Source organism: Onychostruthus taczanowskii, unplaced genomic scaffold (genome assembly GCF_017590055.1).
Source record: "Onychostruthus taczanowskii isolate IOZ18803 unplaced genomic scaffold, ASM1759005v1 scaffold3, whole genome shotgun sequence".
NCBI classification, from domain to species: domain Eukaryota; kingdom Metazoa; phylum Chordata; class Aves; order Passeriformes; family Passeridae; genus Onychostruthus; species Onychostruthus taczanowskii.
The window spans coordinates 6,079,832-6,105,514 of NW_024500349.1; the positions used below are offsets into that span (position 1 = coordinate 6,079,832).

General features: G+C 37.8%; 1 protein-coding gene across 1 annotated transcript in view; it reads left to right on the forward strand.

Moving 5' to 3' along the window:
- The first annotated feature begins 359 nt into the window (after positions 1-359).
- The window catches only part of LOC121338200 (macrophage mannose receptor 1-like), a 33,116-nt gene continuing 7,792 nt past the window's right edge, over positions 360-25,683 (forward strand). The window contains exons 1-23 of the mRNA XM_041408920.1: positions 360-513; positions 1,732-1,905; positions 3,032-3,193; positions 4,103-4,216; positions 5,308-5,454; positions 6,618-6,800; positions 7,666-7,820; positions 9,068-9,181; positions 10,064-10,179; positions 11,098-11,246; positions 12,107-12,306; positions 13,597-13,724; positions 14,952-15,039; positions 15,549-15,693; positions 17,989-18,024; positions 18,121-18,284; positions 18,812-18,879; positions 19,668-19,768; positions 20,089-20,228; positions 21,352-21,466; positions 22,117-22,298; positions 22,967-23,069; positions 24,348-24,577. Of these exons, the coding sequence (XP_041264854.1) occupies positions 453-513; positions 1,732-1,905; positions 3,032-3,193; positions 4,103-4,216; positions 5,308-5,454; positions 6,618-6,800; positions 7,666-7,820; positions 9,068-9,181; positions 10,064-10,179; positions 11,098-11,246; positions 12,107-12,306; positions 13,597-13,724; positions 14,952-15,039; positions 15,549-15,693; positions 17,989-18,024; positions 18,121-18,284; positions 18,812-18,879; positions 19,668-19,768; positions 20,089-20,228; positions 21,352-21,466; positions 22,117-22,298; positions 22,967-23,069; positions 24,348-24,577 (3,075 nt within the window). The 5' untranslated portion in view covers positions 360-452. The remainder of the gene's footprint in view (positions 514-1,731; positions 1,906-3,031; positions 3,194-4,102; positions 4,217-5,307; positions 5,455-6,617; positions 6,801-7,665; positions 7,821-9,067; positions 9,182-10,063; positions 10,180-11,097; positions 11,247-12,106; positions 12,307-13,596; positions 13,725-14,951; positions 15,040-15,548; positions 15,694-17,988; positions 18,025-18,120; positions 18,285-18,811; positions 18,880-19,667; positions 19,769-20,088; positions 20,229-21,351; positions 21,467-22,116; positions 22,299-22,966; positions 23,070-24,347; positions 24,578-25,683) is intronic.

Genomic DNA, 25,683 nt, shown 5'->3' on the forward strand with positions numbered 1-25,683 from the left:
GAACCACTGGGATTTTGAATCTGCTTGTTTCTGAGATGTAAGGGTTAAAGCAGAGGGCTTTAATTGATGATATTTCACTGCTGGTTTCTTTCCCCTGATTCTCAAGTTGCTTTTCCAGATCTGTCCTGTGTAGCACCCCAACAACTAACCTGAATTAACATTAGCAATGTCACAGAAGATGGCAAATGTCTCCACCTGTAGTTACAGGGATGGAGACTTCAGTTTTGGAAGGGACTTGCTCTTCAAAGAGAGCAGTGTTTACAGTGTGCACTCCAGTTATTTCAAAATACCACGTGACAGAACATTTCCTTATTTAGAGTACAGAGCTTTATCCATCAACCCGTTAACACAGAGAACGACCCATCACTATCTGCAGAGAGAAGGATTTTTATATATAGCCAATTTTCTAATCCAACTTTTGGCAGAAGAATGCGAAACAAGTTACATTTGCAATGAGTTTCTCCAGGTTTCTAGTTTTCCTTTCCCTCCTGCAATGTTCACTACAGTCATCAGGTAAGTTTCCTGCTAGTTTTGTATTAAACTAGATATGAAAATGCTTTACTTTGGGCAGCTTTACAGTTTTAATGCAAAGACTGATGATTTTGTATGTTTTATCAGACTTGATACATGATCTAAAGAGTATGTTATGTACCCTGGCAGTTCTTGATTCACAGAATAAAAGGGCAGGGAGTGTAAGGATGATAGAAAATTTGAGGTAATAAGAGAAGGATCTTTAAACTGGAATTTCTTTCTGTGGAAATATTAAATCAGATGGCATTGTGTGGGATGGAAATGAAAAATGAGGGAACATGGACCTCTTCCTCATTACACCCACAGTGCAGTGATCAGTTGAGGAATTTACGTATTTACACGATAGTTATGTGAGTTTCTCTTTCTGCCCCACGACATGAGGTATGAGAAGGAAGAACTGGCTCCTCCCCTCCAGCCTCAACAAATTAGATGGGCACTTCTACTTTGAAGATGTTTATCAGTCATTGGCTATAGCTATAGAGGGAAATGGTAAAGCAGTAATTTCTGGAGAACTGAGTGGAGGAACGAGTTTGCATGAATGTGAGACTGAGGGTCTACATCAGTAATTTCACCATAAAATAACATTCCCATTATACTGTAATAGTTTAAAAATATGAAGCATTGCTAACCCTAAAGAAACTGAGTTCAGGATTAATCTGAAAGAGTTCTCCAAGTGGAGCAATGTGCAAGTGAAACCTAATATTTTCACTGTGTAAATATGCTCATGACAATATTGTCTCTATTTTCTCTGATCAGTCATCCTTTTTCTTTTAACAGTTAAGGAATAGATGGGGTGAAAGAGTGGTTATGGATAGAGTAATCAAGCAAATAAAGCAAACTTACTGAGCTGTGCAGAAAGCAAAAATGCAGTGAATGTACTGTTGTTTCTGTTCTTGCAGTTTTTCTCTCTTCAATAACCAAAATGTATCACCAACTTTTCATCACAGAATTTGACTTGCCTACAGCGTATATATATCAAATTCTAACCACAGTATTTAAACTTCTCATTTTACTAAAACATTTTATTTAAAATCTGTAGCCATGCTAGGGAGGAAATTATAATAAAAGTTAATTTTAAAAGATTGCATAACTGCTCAATTTAGATAGACAAATATATAATAGATAGATCCATTACTAGAAACTTAGATATACGATTTTATTATTATTTTCATGTCCTTTAATGCTTTTTTCCCCTCCTAGTTACTTTTACATTCCGAGGAAATGCCAATGGACAGCCTTGTGTATTCCCTTTCAAATACAAAGACAAGCAATACAATGAGTGCACAGATGCTGGCAGGTCAGATGGGCTGCTCTGGTGTGCAACAACTGCAGATTTTGATGCTGATAAACTCTATGGATTTTGCCCACTAATAAGTAAGTCTTGCATTTTATTCATTACCTTGTCATGAAATGTTGTTGAGCAGACCATCTCTTGAGCTACCAGGTTTTTATGAGCCACCAGCTGCACACCTGCCTGCCTGACCTTGTTAGAGTAGCCCAAATGAAAACCACCAGACAGGACACTAGTCCCAATGGCCAAGAGCTCTTTTTGTAGTGAATGGAGAGCAAGAGGTGCCACCGAAGAGTGGCTCAGCCCAGAAAGGTTCTGACTCAATTGCTGGAGGTGACTGTTTCTCTCTGTGAACCAGAGGGATGAAGAGGCTCTTTCATGGGACTTAAGTGCAAGGCATGAACAGCATGAATTTAGACATTCATCTTCTTTTCAAAAAATTCCTATTTCTCTTCCTTCCTCTGGCATTCCCTATAGGTCAATTTTCACTTAAACTGCTATTTTCTAGTTTTGTCCTTTTATTTTCTACCTTATTCTCGTTTCCTACACAGAAATGCTGCTGTGTGAATTATCTTCCTCTGCCAGTTTTGTTCTGTCTTCTGCAATGAACTTAGTTTTGGATCCTTCCAATTCAGGACACAGGCATTGGTCTCATGAGTGTCCTTCCCAATTACACAGCAGCTTCACCAGGTTTGGTGAGTTGCTCTGCAAAGTCAGCAGCTGAACTGTAAATTGGTGCTACACAGAGTTATTCTGCTGTTTCTCAAACTGTCAAAGGCCACTTTCTGTTATTTTTGGAAAAACTGCTTCTCTTGATGGTGAGTTAAGAAGAAGTTCCTACTCATCAGGCATGAAGAGCCTCCAGGGTCATAGTTCACTTACACACTTGCTTTTCTCCTCTGACTTCACCTTGGAATCTCTTTATTTCAATCAATAGATATGTCTGGTTTACCTAGAATTGCATGGGCAGTATTAGAAAATTCAAAAGCAAATATTGGGAAAAATTTCACTCCTTTCTAAAAATATAGAAAATTTAAATAATATTTTTATTAAAAAAATATACATTTTTCTAATTTGATGCCTAGACTTATTTTTTTTTTCTGATGCTTAGCACACATCTTTAGAGATTTTGCGTTATTACACACTTTATTTTCTTTTAGTTGGTATATGTGAGCCCACTAGAACAGTGCTCTATGTCACTTCTTCCAGACAACACAGAAAGATTTTGGACAGAAGACATTTCAACTGGCATTCACTACCAGATAAACTCAGAATCAGCTCTAACATGGCACCAAGCAAGGAAAAGCTGTCAGCAGCAAAATGCAGAACTACTAAGCATCACAGAGACTCAGGAGCAAGCATATGTAGGAGGTAAAAGGATGGATAATAAGACCTTAAAATGTCTGTGATGAAGTGGGCTGCTTTGTTGTGTGCCTCAGGGAAGAAAGGGAGCAGGGTGTCAGGGCTGGCTGGGCAGCCACCAAAGGAAGATGCTCTGAACTGCCCTTGCACTGCCTGGTTTTTTTTATGAAGCATTGGTCACAAACCTCTTTGGCAGTGAAATGTCCCCATGCCAGCACTGTGCTCCAGATGGGAGCTCCTGCAGCTCCTGCAGTCGGTCCCAGGTGAAAGGTTTCCCTCTGCTCATCTTTGTGAAAGGGCACTCAAACCTGACCAGGGCTATGGGCTGGTCCTCTAATTTACCTTTTTCCAATGTGCTTCAAGGATTATTAGTACTTTCAGGAGAACATATGCTGATGGTTAGATTGGTCCTAATATGGATACATTTGCATACACAAAATCAAAATAATTCTAGTGGATTTTAGGTACAGGTGTCATGGCATCTGTTTGGTTATACATAGTGTAAAGGAGGCTTTGAAAGAGCTCCCACAGAAAAAAAAGCTGGAAAAAAACTTACTGAGTTTTACTCCATGAAATCTGTTACAGAAGACTTTTAGAAAAATTCCCTTATGACTGACGGGGCTTTTTTACATATCTTGTGTTCCAATAAAAGCAAGTGAGAAAAAGAAAGTCTTATTTAAATAGTGAAATAAGATGCTGATTTGCCCTACTAAGATTTCTGGTAAATCAATGTATATTCATTTTCAAATTTTACTTTTTGTAATCAGTGCATCTGCAGCAATGCAGAAAGTACTGGTTTGGGGCTGGTTTAAAATAAGAAATATGAATTTCTTACTTTACACTTAATTTCTTTTAAATGACCTTATTATGAATAAGAATAGAAAGATACAAATGAGGGATTTTTTTTTTCTAATTTAGAGCTAACTAAGGAATTTGGTTTTGCCTTCTGGATTGGATTGAACGCTTTGGATTTCAACAGTGGATGGCAATGGGCTGGGGGCAGCCCTTTCAGATATTTAAACTGGGCTCCAGGTAAGAGATGTATCTATTTTGTAATCTTTGAATTAATTCTGATAAGACACCAACTAATAAAAACTGCCCTAGCTAACTTTATTTTAGTGAAACCCATTCTGATTTACAATAGCTCAAGATCTAGATCCCTGTTTTAAGACTAACACCTTCAAATTACAAAGTTCATTGTGGATATCAGTTATAGCATATTATTCTATTCTCTTATCTAAACAGAGAGCTTGTTCATGAAAGCAGAGTCTCATTTGGAGTGATACACAACCCTACACATCAAAGATCAGAATTTTCCACAACATGTTGTTCACGAGTGTGAATAAAAGTCAAATCTTCCAAAGGTAGCAAAATATTCAGCAAATAATGGCTCTATGTTGTTTGGAGAAATTCTAAACACTATTGAGAGGCTTAGGGAGCCAGCTTATAATTCCCAATAATTTATGCAAAATTGCACTGGACCACTCCAGGAAGTGAAATGGGGTAGGTTTATGATGTTCCTCATACAGGGTGAGCTCTTCTTTTTGTTTTTTGGGGTTTTTTGGTTCTGTGTTTGCTTTGTGCCATCAGTATTCCAAACTGTCTATTGATTTGGAAAATTTTCAAAGTGTCAAATGAAAAATTAAACTCTCCTCTAAGTTTTCAAAAGCTATATCAGGAAATTTCCTCTGCTGCTTACAGAGGTTTGTACACACTGCAACAGAAAATAAAAGAGCTATTTCATAGGAAAGCAGAATTGTAAAACTCTTGCAATATACCGGAAATATAATATAACTTAAAACTCAGTATACGAAAGTTTGGAAGTTTTTGTCCAGTTTCAGCAGTTCTTCCTGTAAGAACCAGGGTGTCAGGAAAAGAATTAGACATTTCCCTGTACTGTCCTGGTAACAAAATCAGTGGAGGTCATTATTTCACTCTCAGTGTATTGACTAAAGGTAGTATTGTATAAACATCAAGGCAATTATCCTGTAGGGAAGAACTTCTTCCTCTTAGTGATTCAAGGAATCATAGAAAGCAGATGTGTCCACTGGTAATATGGTGTTTCTGTTAATGCTTTTTATTAAATTCTTGCTGTGAAATTCTATTTTCTCTTTCACTTAAAGGAAGTCCTTTCCTGCTCCCTGGGAAAATCTGCGGACTGTTGAATCCCAGAAAGAATGGTAAATGGGAAAACCAAGCATGCAACCAGAGACTAGGCTACATTTGTAAAAAAGGATCCTTCAGCTCAAAGCCTGACATTATGCCCAAAGGTAGGTTAGTCAAATAAAAAGAAAGATTTTTATGACTTCTAGAAAGAGAAACTTGTGTGCAACATTATTTTTTAACAAGGGTGTTAGAAACCTTCAAAATACACAGCTGTACATGACACACAGACTTTTATAAGCTGCCCTTTTTCTTCCTTTGTGTATTAAACATTCATAGGAGAATTTTATTATTTTGTTTCATCACTCTGTCTTTCATTCTTGCAAGACAGATTGTAGATGCTTCATCATGGTAACCAGACCCAAAAGGCAAATTTGCATAAATATGGTAAGAAATATTATTCTCCATTGCTCCAGATGAATACCTGCAGTTACTCGTACATTCACGAAAAAGTCCTCCTCTGTCTGATGTCTGCAGTTTGCAGTGCTTTGGTTTCATATGAGCAGAGCAGGAGCAGCAACAGCACTGATACAGACCTTGATGTATCCATGGGCCACCCCAGCACAGCTGTGAACATGGCCCATGTGAGAGGCGTCCACTGGAGACTGTCACCTGGGAATGTTGCAAAATCTTCTTTTAAAGAATGAGTTACACTAAAGAAAGTAGAAAAATAAATTCAGAGAATCTTTATTCCAGTATTAACATTAAAAACAAACACAGGATTTTATTTTTAAAGCAAAATTCTATTTTTAAACCAAGGTACTTTTAAAAGAATGTACGATATAAAAATGCCACTGAGAGGATATGCAAAGTCCCCCTAATTTACAAGGTTTACTGACCAGCAGTTGCCAAAGAACTGCTTCATGCTTTTACATACCTGAAAAATAAGTTTGTTTGTGAGAAACCATAGACCAGCAGGCAGACCCAATGTGAGTCAGCACAAGACTGAGAAGCTCTGGGGGACAAAGAGAGGAGAGGCTGATGTCTACTTTGTTCTCTCTTTTCTCACAGATCATTATTTCAAACTGCATTTCTGAAACAATGTGGGTATTTTTCAGTGGTTCTCTGTTTAAGCAGAATTCATTCTATTTACATATTTAGCATCCTGTGCCTTAATGATATTTGCTTTTAATTTGAATGTATTTTGCATTGCCAACTACAGATTTATATTTACTAATACAGTTCTATTTTTGTAAAGAGTACTCAAGAGACCTCATTCTAATGCCCTCTATTTTCCTCTTGTTCTGAAAAAATTCTGTTCTAATTTTAGGGGAATTGAGGCCTGTTCAGTGCACAGATGGCTGGTGGCCATATGCAGGTCACTGCTACAGCATTCACCGGGACCCCAAAATATGGGAAGATGCTCTATCCTCATGTAAAAAGCAAGATGGAGATTTGGCAAGCATCCACAACATTGCTGAATACAGCTTTCTAGTGTCACAGCTTGGTTACAGTGAGTATATATGTAGACCTGTATTGCATTTGCTCTATCTGTGACATAAAAGCTGAACTTCATATTAAAGTTTAATGTTTCTCTAAAATATGACAAGTGAAAGACTGAATTCAACTTACCATGCTCTTTTATGTCATTGCTGTTGCATAAATACAGAACTATATCCATATTTTTCAAGAAATAAGCCATGTTGTAAAACATTATAAAGGAGGAGAAAAAAACAAAAAAAAAAAGGAATTTTTTCCAGAGACACATAAAGATCTCTAATGATTGCACTTTTGGCACCTAAATTTTATGTACAAGGCTTTAGAACTCAACTAGAAACCTAGAAGCTAAGCTTGTTGCTGAGATTCAAATCTCTTGCTGACACTAACCTCTTGCCATATATCCTTCTAAGAAAACAATATCTTTTCACTTCTGATATTCCTTGGATCTGTAGTAGCAAGTCCTGACACTGCAGATGCTGGCCTTGGTGAGCACACCTGGTGGGCCAGCACAAGTCCTCTAATGTCCTGGCAGGTGTCTTCATGGCTTGGACTCAGTATGATCTCCTGACAGGTGGGACGCCCACAGTGTCCTCATGCTCAGGACCATTTTGTTCTGAATCACAGAAAGTTTGCAAAAATTTTCTGCCAGATGTAAAAAGCCTTATGCGCATTAAAATCAGCATTTCTGAATGGAATCTGATGGTTTTCCCACAATGTATCTCCTACAGAGATCTGAGAGGAAACAGCATTTTTATAAAAGCACAAAGACCACCTCTTGTGTACCACATGCCAAATTTATCACTCCCTGCATGTTCTGCATGTGGAAGTATTCACTGCACGGTGGAGAATAACCAAACCCATTTCTTGTCATGCTTCAGAGCCAACAGAAGAGCTGTGGCTGGGTCTGAATGACCTGAAGGCTCACTTCTACTTCGAGTGGAGTGACGGGACCCCTGTGACGTTCACCAAATGGCAGCGCCGGCATCCCACCTACACCAACGGTCTGGAGGACTGCGTGGCTATGAAGGGGCAGGTTAGCATGCACTCATCTTACAGCAGTGCAAATTACTGACATTATCTGCTTATTCAGGTACCATTCCTTATGTTATCTTGAAATAGTTTTGCTCCAAAACTTGGTATCAACCAGAAGACAAGTTCAGAGGCCAGGAGACATCAGAAAGAGAGGAAAAGTTTTCCTAGTACCACCTTCTGAAGTTCCTTGTCTGGTGAAAATTATGATCCAGAAATTTTACATTAAATTCTTTCCCTTGGTTTCAGCAAAGAAAAAGTTTAAGCTCTGGGAGAGGGATAGGGATGAACTAGTTAACACCCTATGTGGGTACCACTGGTGCTATTTGCATACCTCATATTCCAATCAGAGAGACAATTTTGTCTCTCAGTGTCACATCACTGAGACATGGCATCGAGGCACAGAGACCTGCCAGTAGGACATGTTTCTTCAGCTGTCGTCTACCTGCCAAAAAACTAATGTACAATTCTATAGTATTTCTGAAAGCTTGACTCACAAACTTAATTTTATTGCAACACATGATTGATACAACTACCTGCATGTGCATGCCCATGTATGCACACACAAAAAGTGTCATGAATTTTGAAAGAAAAAAAATTAAAATGCTGGTATGAAATGCATGCTGTTATTAAGAGAACTTTTATGTCATACAATAGTGTTAATGTTTGTCAGTATTAGACATGAAAAGAATTGAGCCTAAATCAGATTTTACTGGGGGGATGAGGGGCAAGCTCTTCTTAAACAGGCTATATTTTTTAAGTAATCAGTCACATTCAGATTCCTTGATGGATAAAATAGTTAGACTTACTACAACCCTAGCAGATGTGCATTAGTTAGGTTTAATTAATCTTTTTTTCCAGCAGTGTAGTGAAATAATCTTGCTCCAAAGGCAGATCCTATCAGCTGCAGATGAGACGGATCTTTCCGTCGGAATGGGACAAACCCTTTCATTTAAAAGTTATGATAAGAAGTAATGTTGAGACTTCAAAATGTTAATTTCCTTCTTTCACCTCAAAACAGCATTAAATGGATCTTAAACTAGTACTCACAGATGTGCCTACTTGTTTTAATAAATCTCCAGCTGGCCTTGTGAAGAAAAACGACTAGTTGTGCTTTTGTGTGCCATTTGTTCCTTCTCCCTGCTTTTCTAGGATGGATACTGGGCAACTGATGTTTGTCGAAAAGAAAACAAAAGTTGTGCTTTTGTGTGCCTTTTCTTGACATTTGTTTCCTTCTCCCTACTTTTCTAGGATGGATACTGGGCAACTGATGTTTGTAATAAGCAACTTGGTTACATCTGTAAAAAGAAGCCTTCATCACAATCCTCTGCAAAAGAGACAATTGAGGACCCAGGCTGCCAGAAAGTAAATGCTCTCTCGTAAATAATAATCTTTGAAACAATGCACAGGAATTAATTTACTTGTTCTCGCTTCTTTTGGATACTATCTTTGTATCTTATAGAAAATCTACTGTTGAGGCAACCTGTCTCTTCCTGGTAGCAGTTTACTAATACCATTTTTCATTTCTGTTCTGAAAATTTTCAAGAAAGTTGAGATTCGTGTACGTATAAGTGAATATTGCCTTGCCCTCCATTCCCAGATGAGCCACCCTGTGATTCAGAAAAGCATTGTGTCTGTATTGGTCAGCAGAGATCTCTGTAAGAGCAGGAAGAAGTGGGGCTGCTTTACTGATATTCCTCCTTTCTGCTCTCCCTGAAAACAAGCGCTTCTGGATTCCTCTTGGCTCAGAAAATCTCCTCACTTCTTGTACTTGGGAGTTGCAGGGACAGCTTTGGGGGGCTGTGCTTGAATGTGAATTCATTTGTGTGCTGTAGTACTCGGTATTTCATTATGTCTAATTGTGCAGCTCTGGAAAGCTGGAGCTGCAGGTGCCCCTGAATAAATCACAGGCTCCTTATAGACTCAGTTTGCGTAACCTCAACCTTACAGAGCACTGGGAAGCCACTGCAAACAGCAGTCACAATTTTCTTTGAAAAGTCATGTATGCTAAAAAGAGTTGAAAACTGAGATTTTTATGTCATCCCTTAAACAAAAAGGCCTCCTGTAGGATTGAACAGCATAAAAAAAAAAAAAGCTTTTATTTACTAACAGATCAACTCAGTCTCATCTTAATTTTAAACTCAGCTGCAACAAATTGAGCATTTAATGTTTATACACACAGACCAGAGAAATTTCTACACTGAAGTCTCTTTCCATTGCACATTAAAAATCTTATGTTTTTCACAGGGTTGGAAAAGATACGGTTTTCACTGTTACTTTGTGGGTTCTGCACTTCTGACATTCTCAGAAGCAAATAAGACATGTGAACAGAGCAAAGCTTATCTGGCTACAGTGGAAAGCAGGTGGGAAAACAACTTCTTTAAAAATCAATGTTTCTAATGGAGAAACTTGCAAGAATTTTCCACTTTTTGATCCTGTCAAAGTGTTTTATCAAAAAATATTATTGTTGCAAAGCATGCAAATAATAATCCATGCAGGAAACCTAAACCCAAACCAAACACTTCAATGTTGTAGGGCTATCACTTAATCCATTACAGCAACTTTCAAATTTGGGGGCTTCTTGAGCTAAACAGTTTCCTCTTATCTTTCAATTCATAATTAAAAATTCTGGCATTGGTGGGGTTTTTGGTTTTCTTTTTGGTTGGGTTTTTGGGTTTTTTGGTTTGCTGGGATTTTTTTCTGTTGGAAAGTAGGTACTATAATTTTCATCTTATCGAATTCACTTATTGACAGGAGATTTCTCATTATGATAGGAAAGCTTTAATAAAAATATTTTCCTAAACTACCTTCTAAAGCAAATTCTGAACAAATGTAAGAAATCTTCCCCAGAGCCTGCCCTTTCCTACAGCCAGGATGTATCATCTCTAATCTACCTACATCCCTGTCAGGCTTCAGAGGCTACATGGCCCCTGAGGAACATGACTGCCTTCAGAGGTGATGGGTGACCAAGCTGACTGCTTGGTCCTGTCTTGGTGGTCTGTTTGAGGCACCTCAGAGATTTGGAAAGACAGTGAAAAGAGTAGAATATAACTAGAAGCCCATGGGAGCAGCAATTTGTGACATTTCAGATGCATTCAGCTGTAAGAAGAAAGTTGTCCCTCATTAAATTCTTTTGACTGCAATTTAAAGGCTGCCAAAGTTTTGCTTCGACTTCACTGAGGAGCTTCTGTTTTAGGGTCATGTTAACGCTCCTCTGTTTGCATCTCTTCAGTGAATATTGTACACTAACAGGCTGTGAATGAGCACTGTTTCCCATGCAGAAATGAGCAAACCTTTCTGATTAGTCTGACGGGGCTGAGGTCTGAAGAATATTTCTGGATTGGACTCTCTGACACAGAAGAACGAGGGAGTTTCAGGTGGACCAATGGAGAAACTGCTCATTTCACACACTGGAACACAGCCATGCCAGGTAAGCTCTGCATGGGCTCAACCCCTGCGACAGGAGTGCAGCTGCAGCTCACACAGGTTTGTGCTTTCATCCCCCTGGTAAGAAATTAGAGTGGGCACTATGTTTTGTGCCTGTAGCTGTAGGTGGCCAACGCCATCAGACCTGTGTCTGACACCAGCACTGTCACAGCTGAGCTACAGGTGATGGTGTAAGTCAGCCTCCTGCCAAGGTGTGCAGAGAGATTTTGGTAGGTTAGACTGAAGGCAATACTGTGTAGGACTTAACAAGGTCCATGGTACAATTATTTTTGCCATTTTTAACACCAGTTAACAACTACTCATCAGCTTTAGAAAAATTATTCTGGACAGATTTTTGACCCACAACGTGCATATGTGAGAAATGAGCAGTGAACAAGAAGCAGTTTGGCATTTCAGCAATACAGCTTAGCAGCTACCTGTGAGCTCTTGCCTTCACACAGCTAGTTGTGCCTTAAAAGAAACCTGCTGTACTTGATATCACCCTTCTTGAAATTGAGTTACAGGATACTGAGAACTCTGAGTACTTGTCAGGTCATCTATTATGTATGCAAATTTAATCAAGGGCCATTTTCCCTGTGATTTCCCCAGGGTTGGCAAGATAAGGAAGATTTGTTTTCTGAAGCTGCAAATCTCTGGTCTTGGTAAAGCTGTGTCTGTGGACTCATTGGCCACTATCTGGCCTCTGACAGTTGATATTAAACATAGCTTTATATCCAGGATATTTTTAATATTCATAATCTGCATCTTTCTTTTCATAATTTTCAATTAATAAAAGCAAAGGTCTCATTCCTTAGACAGCAGTTAAGGCTTTGGTTTTACTCATTTCTTTTCCACATCACAAAGGGAAAGAGCAAGGCTGTGTTGTCATGAGAACTGGAATTGCAGCTGGATTATGGGATGTTGTCAGCTGTGAGAAGAGATCAAATTACCTTTGCAAGCAGCGGGCAGCAGGAGTGCCACCTCCTGCTCCTCCAGGACAGGTCCCTGTGGCCACGTGTGCCGAAGGCTGGGACAGAGCTTCCCGGGCAGACTCATGCCTCAAAGTAAGTGTGTGTCCACCTTCACTGGGAGCCTCAGCGTGGCCCAGACCAGGGGACAGTGCCCTGGTCACCAGGATGCTGGGGCATTATTGGGGAATGATCTCTTTGGTATTCAAGGCAAGAAAACATGGGGAAAAAATCCATCAAATGTAACAAAAGTCAACTACAGAAAATGATGAACACAGAGTGCTAGAAATGTGCTTTCTTTTACCTAAATGCCAGGTGAGAACCTCACCTAATTTATTTGCTTCCAGGAGATTGGAACTTCAGAAAAACCATAGTATTACATCTCAAGAACTGGCAGTGTCATTTACATAAAACAATGTTTCTGAGAGAGATTGTGCCCCTCTGACAACCTGTTCCCGCACAGCATGTGATACCTGTAGCAATATTTTGAATCTGGGTTTAGTTGGTAACCCTTTACAGCAAGTAAAACTTTTGAGCATTTTCTTGATTTAGCTAAAAATGCCTTTTAAAGCTCTCCTTTTTTGCAAAGGAGAAAATGAAAGAAAAGCAGTACAGACCAAGTAAATAAACACGCAGCATTGCTCTTCCATGTCTTTACATAAGTCTGCTCTCACTTTCTTTCCTGAGACTCTCTGCCTGTTGGGAGACCACAGCTGATTTTATTCCTGTATTTACAAGGGTCTGAGCTTCTATGTCACAAGCAATTATGATTAAATTGGTTCTGCCATTTACCAAATTGTTAATTATAATTTCTATAAAGTGTCAAGCACTTAGTCCTGTTAAACATTTCCTTAGTCCAAGAATGTATGTTCCTCATGGCAGAAAGTGTATTTTGTATTTGTATGCTTGCACCTCAGTACAAAAACCTCTTCCTTAGCTGGGGTCCACACTTGGCCAAACAACTTTCTATCCATTTTATCTTTTCTAATCCAACTCACTGACTTAGCCTTCCCCTTCCCCTTCCTTTTCTCAAAAATCTTCTGCTTTCTGCTGCAAAATGCCATGGTTGAGTTTTTCCATCTTTTTTTGAACATTTCAGTGGACAAAGCTTCAAGTAAATTACAGATTAGCTTTTTCTCCTCTGTACATTCTGATAACTTTTGTTCTCCTCAGATGCCTATACTACTTTTGCCTTATTTTAAAATAGATGATGCTAAGAAAAAAATATTTACACTTCCCATTTTTAATGTTTAATATTAGAGGCTTGGACAGCTGTCATGTTTCACTCAAGAATAAAGGCATGCTAAAATGATGCTGATTTTAATTACACATATTTTATAAGCTTCACAAATTTACTAATTTATTTTTACTTTGTGTTGTCAACAGTTTTATGTGAGAGAGGGAAACCAAAAGAAGTCTTGGTTTGAGGCTGAAGAATTCTGTAGACAAATAGGTGGAAATCTGGTCACTATCAATACAAGAGAAGATCAAATTTTATTATGGCAATTAGCTTCGTAAGTACTTGCATAAGGATTCTTTTTCATATTCCTGCTATGTTAAATAAAAATTACTTAAAACATACCTGGAGCTGAACAAGTGAGTGAGTAAAAACAACCAAATTTAAATTACATTGATACAAGAGTTTAGCATCCTGCAACATTGCTTTTGAAAAAAAATCTTGGAAGTCTCAAAGAGGTTTAATATTTTGGTTTTAGCAAGGCTGTCTTCCAGATCTTATGAAAGATAAGTCCCTCTTCCTAAAGGGAGAAAATAAAATATTCAACTCTAACTGGCATTTTGTAACTGTCTGTAATTCTTCTTTAACCAACTCATATAAAAAATCCCTTGAGTTACAGTGTAATGTAAACCAATATTCAAGCAATTAACGTGATTTTTTTTTCCGACTATAAACTGAAGAATTGTGAAATCAAAGAGTAATTCAATTTAATTAACCTTTGGTAGCATTGTAGATGCTATGTCTTGCTTGTGACATATAAACTTGTGACATTATTTTCCCCTCAAATTAGATCAATATTCTGATTGTATTCCATAATATCACGACAGGTCAATGACACATAATATACAGCTTTTTAGCCAAAACTCTTCCACATAGTAGAGCATTGAGGTTTACTTTCTGAAACAGATTTAAAACTTTGCTATTGAGAAGTTTTTGTGATCTTACCCTTCTTAATTTTAAATATATTTCAGAATTGTGATCACCTGAATGTGGTTTTATTTGTCTGTTAAGTCTCTTTGCTTTAGAGTATAAAATATCTGCGGAAGGAAATCTTTGTGTTATGCAGTGACTGAAATAGTAATTTTATTTGGTCCATAGGCATGACAAAATAAAGAGCATGAAATATTAACTAAACTACTTAGGAAGAGCTAAGAAGCAAATGAAAACAGTTGAAAATCAATCCTCACTGTTTTTACTAGTGAAATAAACATCTATTTATGCTTTACTTTTGCTACAGCCTCTGTTATTGAGCTTGTACTACAATCAAGATATGTGCTACATCCACAGGGATGGGAACCTGAACTGGCTCTGGGCCACATCACTTTAACTCATTTTTAAGTATGAGAAGTTTTAGCCCAACACAGAGTGCAGGGAGTGAGCTTGGCTTTGGGCCACAGCTCCCAGTTCAGGTGTGGCAGAAAGCAGGATATTTCTGTCCTTTTCAGGATTTATATCCCAGCTTTCTTTCTATGCCTTTTTATCTATATTTTATGAATTATTTTAGGGACAAAGGACTGAACACTCAGGCTTTCTGGATTGGTTTGTTACTCTTAAATCCTGATGAAGGATTTGCCTGGATTGATGGCTCCCCTGTGAGTATTTATTTTCTGGATATTAATTGACTTTCTGTCTTTTAGAAAATATATACTTTAGAATATATACTGAATAGATGCAGTGCACTGTCTTAACACAGCATTGCTTATGTTTCATCCCTGCTACCATGTGATATCCCACCTTCAACAGTCTGTGCCCTTAGACCTTCCCAGGCTCCCAAAATGGGCACTGCCGTGTGGCAGCACAAGGAAGTCCAGCTGCCAATATTCACAAAACAAGATAAATGTGACTCTGTCTATCAGTTTTTCTTTTATCAAACACATGGTTTTCTATACCATGTAGTCTCTGCATGTTCTTCAGGGGATGGTGGGGAAAGTAACCTGACCAGCATGACCTTCACAGCCCTCTCAGGTCTGTTTGAACTCCTACTGATCCTATAAAAATGGTACTTGAGATGATGAGATACTGCAATTGTGTCACGATGGCAAACTCAATTACTTCTATTCAGCTCGTATCACACAGTAATTGATATATATTTCCAACACAGGTAATTTATGAGAACTGGGAGGAAAATGAACCCAACAACTATGGAGAACTTGAACATTGTGTTATGTTCAATAGATCACCCCAAATGCGCTGGAACGACCTGCGCTGTGAACATTTACTTAATTGGATTTGTGAAACAAAAAAAGGTATTATTACTTCCCCATTTAATTGGAGCAATAACCACAAGCTTAAAAAGCAAATTTTATGGATTTAAACAAATTGAAAGGAAGAAAGACACTGGGAATTATTCATTTTAAAACCAGCAGTAAAGGCAACACATAAAGCAGGCAGAATGAATTGAAATATTTATTTTGTCCTTGGGTGCAGGAAGTTAGAGTGACCCTATTACTTCATCTCTAGTTTTTTCTCTTTCTGGCATGGGTTCAATAAGTTTGTGAAGCAAAGTTACTTATCCCCTCTCCTTTTACAATTTCCTCTATTTCTATCTGCTTCAGGCTTACCCGGGATAGCTGTAGATGCAGGACACTGGCGTTCTCTCTACGAAAGTGAAAAAAGCTTTGCTTCCCACTGAGACACAGCTAATGGGAACCAAGAGGGGGATCAGTGCTATAAGAACCAGAAACCCTGGAAACCCAATCTGATCAAAAGCTGAGGCTGGTGTAACCTTGATGGACTCCTGCATCCACCAGCTTTGCCTGGAAAGCAGCGTCCCAGTGCCAAAACTCCCCCACCAGGTGCCAGGCTCACAAAATGGACCTGAAAGATGTTGGGGTGCCCCCCAGCAGGAGATGGGAATGGGGTCTGCATGGGCTGAAGAGATCAAGTGACAGCTGACAATGAAAGAATTTGTTTTGCTTGCTCAGTCCTACTTCTACATCCCTGCTTCCTGGTTGTAAACTGAGTATTTGTATGCATCTCCATGGAGAAGGAGATTTTTAAAACCTTCTTGAAAAAAAAGAAAGTTGGATGCATACAGGGAACTACTAGGAGGCACAATAGGAAGGGGAAGGGATAAGTAATTACATAGAAACACTGAGTGTTTCTAATATTTGATGACTCTGCCAGCAAAACCCTTGAAGGGTGAATAAGGCACCATGGTAACATTGAAAAATTGCTTAACCAAAAAGGAAGAACCACTGTTCCCTTTTAGTAAACTAGTCACATAAGTGCACCACCCAAACCCTGATTTCTGCATAGCAGCTCAAAGCAGCACATCCTGTGCAGCCCCTTCTGGCACACTGAGCATGCTGCTTTGTATGGATGTGACTCTCTGCTCTTGGTGAGATTACTCAGAAGGAGCTCAGAAACCACGACACAAAGACTGATCAGTTTATCTTGAGCCTAGATGACATTTCAAAAGCACAAACAAAATCAAGAAATTCATCTTGTAATTGTGAATCTAGATTATGCGATGAGCAACATGAGAGAAGATGTGCTCAGATATGAATTCCCTCATGTGCACTTAAGACACATATTTACAAAAGATATTCCAGATTTCTGAGAACAATGAATGTTACAGTTATGTTAGGATTAAGCAATAAAATCAAAATGACCAAAAGTACATAAATGAATAATGAGACATTGAGATAATTTTAGTTCTATTGTTACTAAATACTTAAGAAGAAAGTGTTTAAATGATCCCAAAATAATTTTACTTGATTTTTTTTTTGTTGTTGTTGTTTATTTCTCATCAAACTATTTCTGTCATTTCTACAATACTGTGTTTCTGTCCATCAAACCAGAGCAAAAATGTGAAAATTAGTAGTCCAGAGGTACAAAATAACAGGCATTCATATGAAAGCAGAGTTTCCTTTGAGAGGCTATAGGTGGCTCTGGGAATCCAGCTAATTTGCTTCCTCCTGATTCAGCTTGTAATCAGAAACTTGAGTTTGATATCTCTTGGCTCTCCAGGACTCTTAAAAAAAGACTGTCCTAGTAAAAGCCAAGTCATCAGGAAGGGAAGAATTCATTGACACACTGGAAGTTACATCTGACATTAGCAATAAACCAGCATTAAATTTTCAGTGCTTGTCGATAGTCTATTACCATCTAGGTAAGCTTTAGAATTTACTATATTAGATTATGTTGTTTGGTTCTAGTCCCAAGAATATAAAAAAAAAAAAATTAATCATAGAGTGTCAAGTGAAAATGCTAAAACAAATTTTCAAAGTAATTTTTGTTTAATCTACCATAAATTTACTATGAAACATGGATTTTTTTTTTTTGACACAGTGCTTTTGGATATACATTACTGTAAAGTACATATTTTTCACTAGCTAAATATTTCTAAATTATACACTTTAATATGGCAGAATGTGCTCTAAATTCTTGAAAATGCATGATCTGATTCAGTTTGCTCGGTAGGTTTGGTTTTTTTCCCCTCTATTTTACAAAGCATGTGAAACTACTTAAAGCAAACATCCCTGATATATTTTGTTTTTAATTTAGGATGTTGCTTATGAAAATCTTCTATTTTACAGGTACATTGATAAAGCCTGAAGCAAACTACAAGCTTGGTAGGTTTTTTCCTCTTTCACAAAGACTACTGTATAGTTTTCAGACTCTGTACAGACCAGATAGGAAAGCATTATATATGATTATTTATCTTTCAGACTATCAGCTCACCAATGGTGGATGGATTATATATGAAAATAAGGAGTACTATTTCAGCCAAGAATGTGTCCATATGGAAGAAGCACGGAGAATTTGTCAGAAGAACTTTGCTGATCTTGTTGTCATCGAGAAAGAAAGCAAAAGACGATTTCTGTGGCATTATGTAAGCAGAAAGCCTATTAGTTATATACAGTTGAATTTTGAAGCAGAGCAGGTGATAAAATACAGGGAACATACCAAATATTTGACAAGGCTGGAGTCCTGAGCTATTGTCCTACACTACTTATTTATAGAGCAATAGATTTGTTCAGGACTTATAAAATTACTATTGTTTCCAATAGGTAGAGGAAAATGCAAATATTAAAGAGTTTGCAAATATTAAAGGTGCAGCAAAGGATAGTTCAGGCCCAGGTTGCTTATCTTTTCTAATATATGTAGAGTTCAGCACAGTGAAAATTGCTTTCCTGTCCAGTGAGCCTCACTCCAGGATGTTTCACATATCTCTGTTGCCTGCTCAAAACCTGAGTCTGAACCTACCATATTCTTAAGTGAAGCTTAAATTAAAAAAAAAAAAGAAAAAAAAAAGAAAAAAAAAGAAAAATAAATCATAGGCATGATTAATTGGCTTTCAGATTTTTCTTGACATTGAGGAGCAATTTAGTGCTTAACTATTAATTACTTCTCTTTTAGATTTACACAAAACAGAGAGGAAAATCATATTTCATTGGCTTAGTTGTCAGCTTTGATCAGAGATTCAGGTGAGTAAAGAAAAACTGGTAATGGACAACAAATGATGGTAATTTCATCTCAGGGAGCATTTCTGTGTGCTTTCATCTTGCAAGTTAAAAACAGTTGTACAAGTGACTTCTGGACAGTTTTAACGAGAAATCTCAGATCCAAAGTATTACATTCCTCTATATTTAAGCAGAGAAATGCATTTTCCTTCCAAACTGGGAAGAGCAAACCCAATAAAAATTCATGGCTAAGATTCAGCTCACTTAATACCTTACACTGTGAGAACTGCAACCCTGCATAAGTAGTGAGGAGAAGCAGCTAATTTTAAGATGTTATTTACCTGCTCTGTTCTTGGCATCAACCTAAGCTTTAGACTTACCTTGACCAGACCTCCAGTGGCTACAGAGAAAGCCTGGGAAGTTTTGATAAAATATATATGCAAGGGTTAAATCAAACTAAGCCCAAGTGGTTCAAGTTATGTGAGCGGGAAGCAAGAAGCATAAGCAGCATCTACTCCAACAACTTTCTGAAATTTCTGGCAGGAAACTTGTTTTAGCAATCCATTTGTAGAAGACTTTCAGGAGGACACCTTTCTGGGAAGTGAAGGATGTCCATCCGTGCCTTGAATGTGGTAGTACTAAACAGATGAGAGGCAGCAGTAGTGCTGTGGCTGTGTCCTTTCCAGGATGTGTGGAGCTTTTGACCTCTGGTCACCGCTAATACTTTGCTTAGCCCTCTGCCCAAACCGATCCTGTGAGTAACTGACTGCTGAGACGTCGGCTGGCAGCCACTGTCCCCTTGTTTCTTCCAGATGGCTGGATGACAGCCCAGTGAATTATGTTGCCTGGGCTCCAAATGAACCCAATTTTGCAAATAATGATGAAAATTGTGTGATAATGTCAGAAGATTTTGGTGAGTAAAATAGCAACAAGAAATATTTGGGTAAAATTTAGCATCAAAATCCAAAATGTTTGGTACATACTTAAATTTGAGGCTACCCCACAGAGAGGTAGTTCAACAATATTGACATCTTTTCGTAACACGCTCAAGTTTGAAACTGTGTCATCGCTTAGAAAAGAAACACATTGCAGGGGAAGGAGGAGTGCATTTGGGTAAACGTGTTTCACTTGTGCTTTATGAATGCCATGTGAACCTGACTGCTCTAGTGGTTATACAAGAGTTTCTCTGTATTCTGCAATCTTTAAGAATTATCTGTATTCCATTGTTTACAGGCTTATGGAACGACATAAGCTGTGCTGTGAAAAATGCCTTTATCTGTGAAAGGCACAATTCAACTTACTCAGGATTTGCTCCTACTGTACTTCCACCTCTGGGAGGATGTCCTGAAACTTGGCTTTTGTTTAACAATAAGGTACAACAATAAATCTCAGACATTTTTAGGAGATTTGCTCTAGGTGAAGAAAGCAACTATCCCTTTTATCTCATTAAATAAATTCTCTCTCTTTAAACACCAATTTACTAAGAAGTATGCTAGTTAGCAGTGCAGTGCATTTTCAGGTTGGCAAATTTGTAACTAAATATGAAAAAAAAAGGTGATTTGAATGTTTGAAATGATAATTTTTTGTAAATTACTGTGTACCTTTAGCCATAGTTACTTTTCTAGTTTCTAGATACTTCTGCTTATTTTAGGCATATTTACTGCATGGAAATCCTGATCCATTATCCTTATCTGTAAATGTAACCCTGTTTTTCTGAGTAACAAAGATGAAAAAATGAAAGGTCACACTTTTCATAAGTAATTGGCCATCACAGCAACTCATCCTAAGCTGAGTAACACAAACAGCAATAAATGTCAAATCAAATATAAAAGACAAGCAAGCATTGCTTTCTGCTAAGTTAAGCAAAAAAAACCTGGACATATGAACTTCTAAAAAACCCAAAAAACAAACAACAGGGGAAACCCAAAAGTCAATTCCACAACGCAATCAATAGGAAAAGTTTCTATGCATTCAAAGGGCATGAAGAAGGAGGAGCTGTGTCTTCTGTCCCTCAGAAGAAACACAAAAAACATTTTACACTGGTATTCAGGGAAAACACCCATTCAAAAGGGCACTTCTTCCTGACACTGTTCCACTCATGTGAGTTCTCACATGAGCTGAGGTTTTGGCACTCCATCTGTGGTATATAATTGAAAAAACTTGACCTGAGAAATGACTACCTGCTCCAAATTATGTTCACAATCAGGAAATAGTTCCAGTCCCTCAAAATTCTACTTTTCAGTAACATAGTTCCTCAAAATCTTTTGGTGGTCGTCTGCTCTTTCCCAGCAGTGACCCCACACGATTGTCAGTGTTGTGCACATGTCACTGGGATTGGCTGGGTCTCCTTAGGAAGGAGACCCAGCATTTGTGCTCCAGCAGATCCCCCATCTGCAGCTCTTTGCATGCAGGGACTAGCACAGAATTAATCCAAATCAATCTTCTTAATATTCTTTGACACCTGAAAGTTTGTCTAATCCTTTACTCTCTCCACAGTGTTATAAAATATTTGGATCCAGAGAAGAAGAGAAACTAACTTGGCACTCAGCAAGAGGTGTTTGTAGAGAATTAGGAGGAAATTTGGCCTCTATACACAATAACCAAGTGCAAGGTATGACACCTGAGCCTCACAGCACTGTGTATGAAGTCACATATTTCACCATCTAATGATGAGCCTGAACCTACCTCCAGACCTAAATTACCTACGAAGAAAGACCTGGAGGTGTTTGATCTGGAGGGAAGACTGGAGTGAGATATTATTACACTTCCCAAGTTTTGTTCATCTGTGGAAGGAATAGGATAATCTGTTCCCCATGGTCTTGGGAGATGGGATAAATTGTAATAGTTTATAGTCATCAAATGCTCACAGATATTCAAGTTATACATTAAACAGATATCCATCAGAAATTACATATATGCAGTTGATGTTACCCTGAGAAAGACAATCCTTTTGAAGTCACTTCTGACCCTGACTTCGAGAACATTTCCAAGAAGCCTAAATAATTTTTATCAAATTTTTTTTCCCTTTTTTCCTCCTCTTTTTTTCCCCTGAAATCAAACTGCTTCAGCTTGATTACCCATAGTGAATTTTTTCTTTTATCATTCACTCATTGCCTAATAATACTGAGGTTGGTATTGCCAATATATTTAGAAGATAATTGGTTGTTGTTTTATCTGTAATTTGATTTACATGGAATTTACATTGAAAAAAGGAAAGTCTTCAGGTACTTTTATTTTATTTTTTAATTTATTTTCTATCAGCTTTCCTTGCCTTCCACCTAAAGGATGTTGCCAATGAAACATGGATTGGGCTGAATGACATTAACAGTGAGAATACATATCTTTGGACAGATGGAAGTGTTTTTGACTATTCAAATTGGGCCCCAGGATTCCCATTCAGAGATAAATTCACGGTGGTTGACTGGAAGTATATTACAATAGAGGTAAACAGAAATAAATCAGAAAATGTACAACATAAATGACATACTCAATGTTTGAGTAACCAGCCTGACTTCTGTCTCAGCAAAGATCTGATCTTTAATAGCTTAAAGCAGAAATGAACTGAAATTGCAAAGATCAAATTTTTAAAGCTTTAATAAGAAATTAACAGGCCTGTTTAGAATCTAGGCTTAGTCTCCTTTGTCAAAGTCTAGAAATGCAGAAAAGAAATCTTTACTGCTAGAATTAATTATACTTTTTATAACTATTACATTATAGTGAAATATATATTTATATTTTAGTGAAAATATTCAGTGTTACTAGTTGTGATTTTTATTCTGGTTTATTGTTTTTCCTTGTATGATGCAAATTCAAATGAACCTCCAACAAATTCAGTACAGATTACCATAAATTCCATGCTAAAAATGTCTTCAATACATTCCAAGGAATTTTAATTAACTGACATAAGTTCTTGCAGCAGTCTGCCAATGAAAGTACATTTGCTTAAGATATATAAAAGAATACATTTAATTTACAAGAAACAATACATGAAAAAAAACAGAAAATTAGAAAAGAAAGCTATTAAATTTTTCTCCTCACATCTTTTTCTATTATTTTGCTGAAAATTTTGCATTTTATCAGCAACAATTCTATTTTTCTTTTTTTCTCCTAGACTGATTGCATTACAATGACAAAAAGGTCTGTAGATGGTGCAGGTTTATGGGAAAATACTGACTGCCAGCATAAAAAAAGCTATATTTGCCAGATGGACAGCGGTAAGATTTTTTTTTTTTTTTTTTTTTTTTTTTTTTTTTTTTTTTTTTTTTATTGCAAAACATTTACTGAACAGTTCAACCATTACAACTCAGAGAAGCTGACCTTGCCTACCCTGCAGACATCCACACTTAAATCAGGCACCTGTCATCTAGACACTTTGAAGACAGGATTCATGTTCTTAATCATAAGAAAAATGCCCTAACCAGGTTCCTAAAAGATCTGTAAAGATCTGTGCCTTCAAAATGCCTGTTTTCCCTATTAACAGAAATGTGTACCAATCTGTGCTTTACCCAGCTATCACAGATGTAGGTGGCTGAATGCAGTTATTTTGCAAATACAATACAAAAGATGAATCCCTCAGTGACCTGCAGCTGGGGGTCAACCGAGGCCAATTAAACTGATTGGTTTGCTAATCAGTCTTTAGCAAGGCCTTCACATCACAAGAACAGCAATACTCAGAAGGGCAAAAGTTCCAGTTCTCTTCATGGAGCCTTAGGGTGAGAGACACATCCGTAGCACAGCTGCACTGCAGAGTCTGCAGGAACAAAAACAGGGAACTGCTGAGCAGCAAGTCAAAATAGAGGAAGAATCCACAGCTGGGTCAGATGATTCACAGCTCTGTCCCGTGCAAGTGCAGAAAGCTGCATGAGGATGGCACTAGCAAAAACAATCGCCAGGGCATCCTCAGCAATGACTGAACACAAAGTTTATGTCTTTTCTTCTGCCCCCATCACTACCTCTAGGCCCTTGCCTTCTATTTCTGCATACATAATTATAGGTACAAATACAGTTTCCTTTTTCACTTCACCCTAGGAGAGAAAGATGTAGCAGCATGGTCATAAAATTTGCACAGTCATAAAATTTGCTTAGAAAGAAATTATTTTGAGACTGAAGTGGTGTGAAGATCTTGTCCTGTGCTCATGCTTGGGATAAACTTCACCTGCACTGTGGTCACGGGACATAGAGATCTTTGGGGGGAGGATGGTGGTGGAACCAGTATTGACATAATTTCATCTGGACAGTCTGTGTCTATAGATACACACAGCTCATGCTCTGCCTCTCTCTAATCCTTGAATGTGTTTTTACACTGTAGTGTAAAATAATTCCAAATTGCCATTAAAATAAATCTCTTTGGTTTTATGTAAGAAATGCTGTTACTTGATGCTTGTGCTGCCATGTTATATTCGTCTGCTACTCAAAAGTAATACTGCTATCCAGCAGCTAGTAAATTTTCTGTTTTCTCCTCTTCCTTTCAAATTTGTACCTCTTCCCTACAGACCCTGAACTGTTTCATCCCAGAAGTGCTCCAGATTTTGATTTTGTCCATTATGGCAACAGCAGCTATTTAATCATTCCTTCTAAAATGAATTGGGAAGAAGCAAGGAAAGCATGCAAGGAGAAATCTTCAGAGCTTGCCAGCATTTTTGATTATTACAGTAATATATTCTTGCTGCTGCAGGCAGTGCAGTATGGAGAGCCCTTATGGATTGGGCTCAACAGCAATGTGGTAAGATCAAAAAATTAATAGTTGATAAAGTTAAATGCTGCTACTATTAGCAGGAGATTTGTAGCATGAACATTTAGAAACCTAGGACAGGTGGACAGTCTCACATCTTTTGACTTTATCGATCTTAAATCACTAAACTCCATTTTAGGCTATGGAGAAGGATAAGAACCTTTGGCAGTGCCAGACTGTCTTTACTAGCTCTGTGTGAATCTTGGAAACTTAGGTAAAAACACCTGGTAAACTTTCAGATGGCCATTTTTAGGAGAGGTGACCCCTACCCAAAGAGTGCAAGATGGTCAGTAGGGCTAGTGCCTCATGATCATTGGCAGCTGTAGCTTTTCCATTATGTTTTGGTTCAGAAGGGTTCATAGGCCAAACCACACACCTTTGAACAAGCACTCTTTGTTGTACCTGCTGGGTCCCAAAGGTTAAAATCAGTAAAAGCTATACTGTAGCAGTCGTAGTGAATACTGAGATCCAGGTCCACCACTTTCTAAGGGAACACTCGTGTGACAATCAGTCTTATAAGCTCTGTGACTGAGTGACAAATTGAGCTTCAGCTTCCCCACTGAATATGCAGATGATAAATGTACTTAATTATCATGTGTCTATTTCATTGTTCTTTGATCTGACTAAACCACCTTGATAATAAAAATGAGCTTTTTCATCAGTAATAACCATCTTAACTATTCATTGTTCTTACTAATTGTGATTCCACACTGATATATAACATAGCAAAATATGTCTGAAATTCAGTATCCCTAGGGATAGTTATAGCAAATATTGTGTAAAAATAGTATTTCCAGTTATATGATGTAGCAACACTCTGATACAACCCCTCAGAAGGCTGAAAAATTATCTCAAAAAATGGACTTGTTGCTGAACAATACATATTTCCACTATTCTAACAGTGTCGTCCCCACACCCACCAGTAAAAATGCTCACATAAGTGATGGATAGTCACCAACCTTAAAATAAATCCTTCCACTTGCACAAGTGCACAGGGCATCTCTACCCAAACAAAAATAATAGTGTTGAAGTCCACTTGGTACCAAAGTTGGTTGTTTTTTAGTCATAGCAATATGATTTAGAAAGCAGCTAAAATT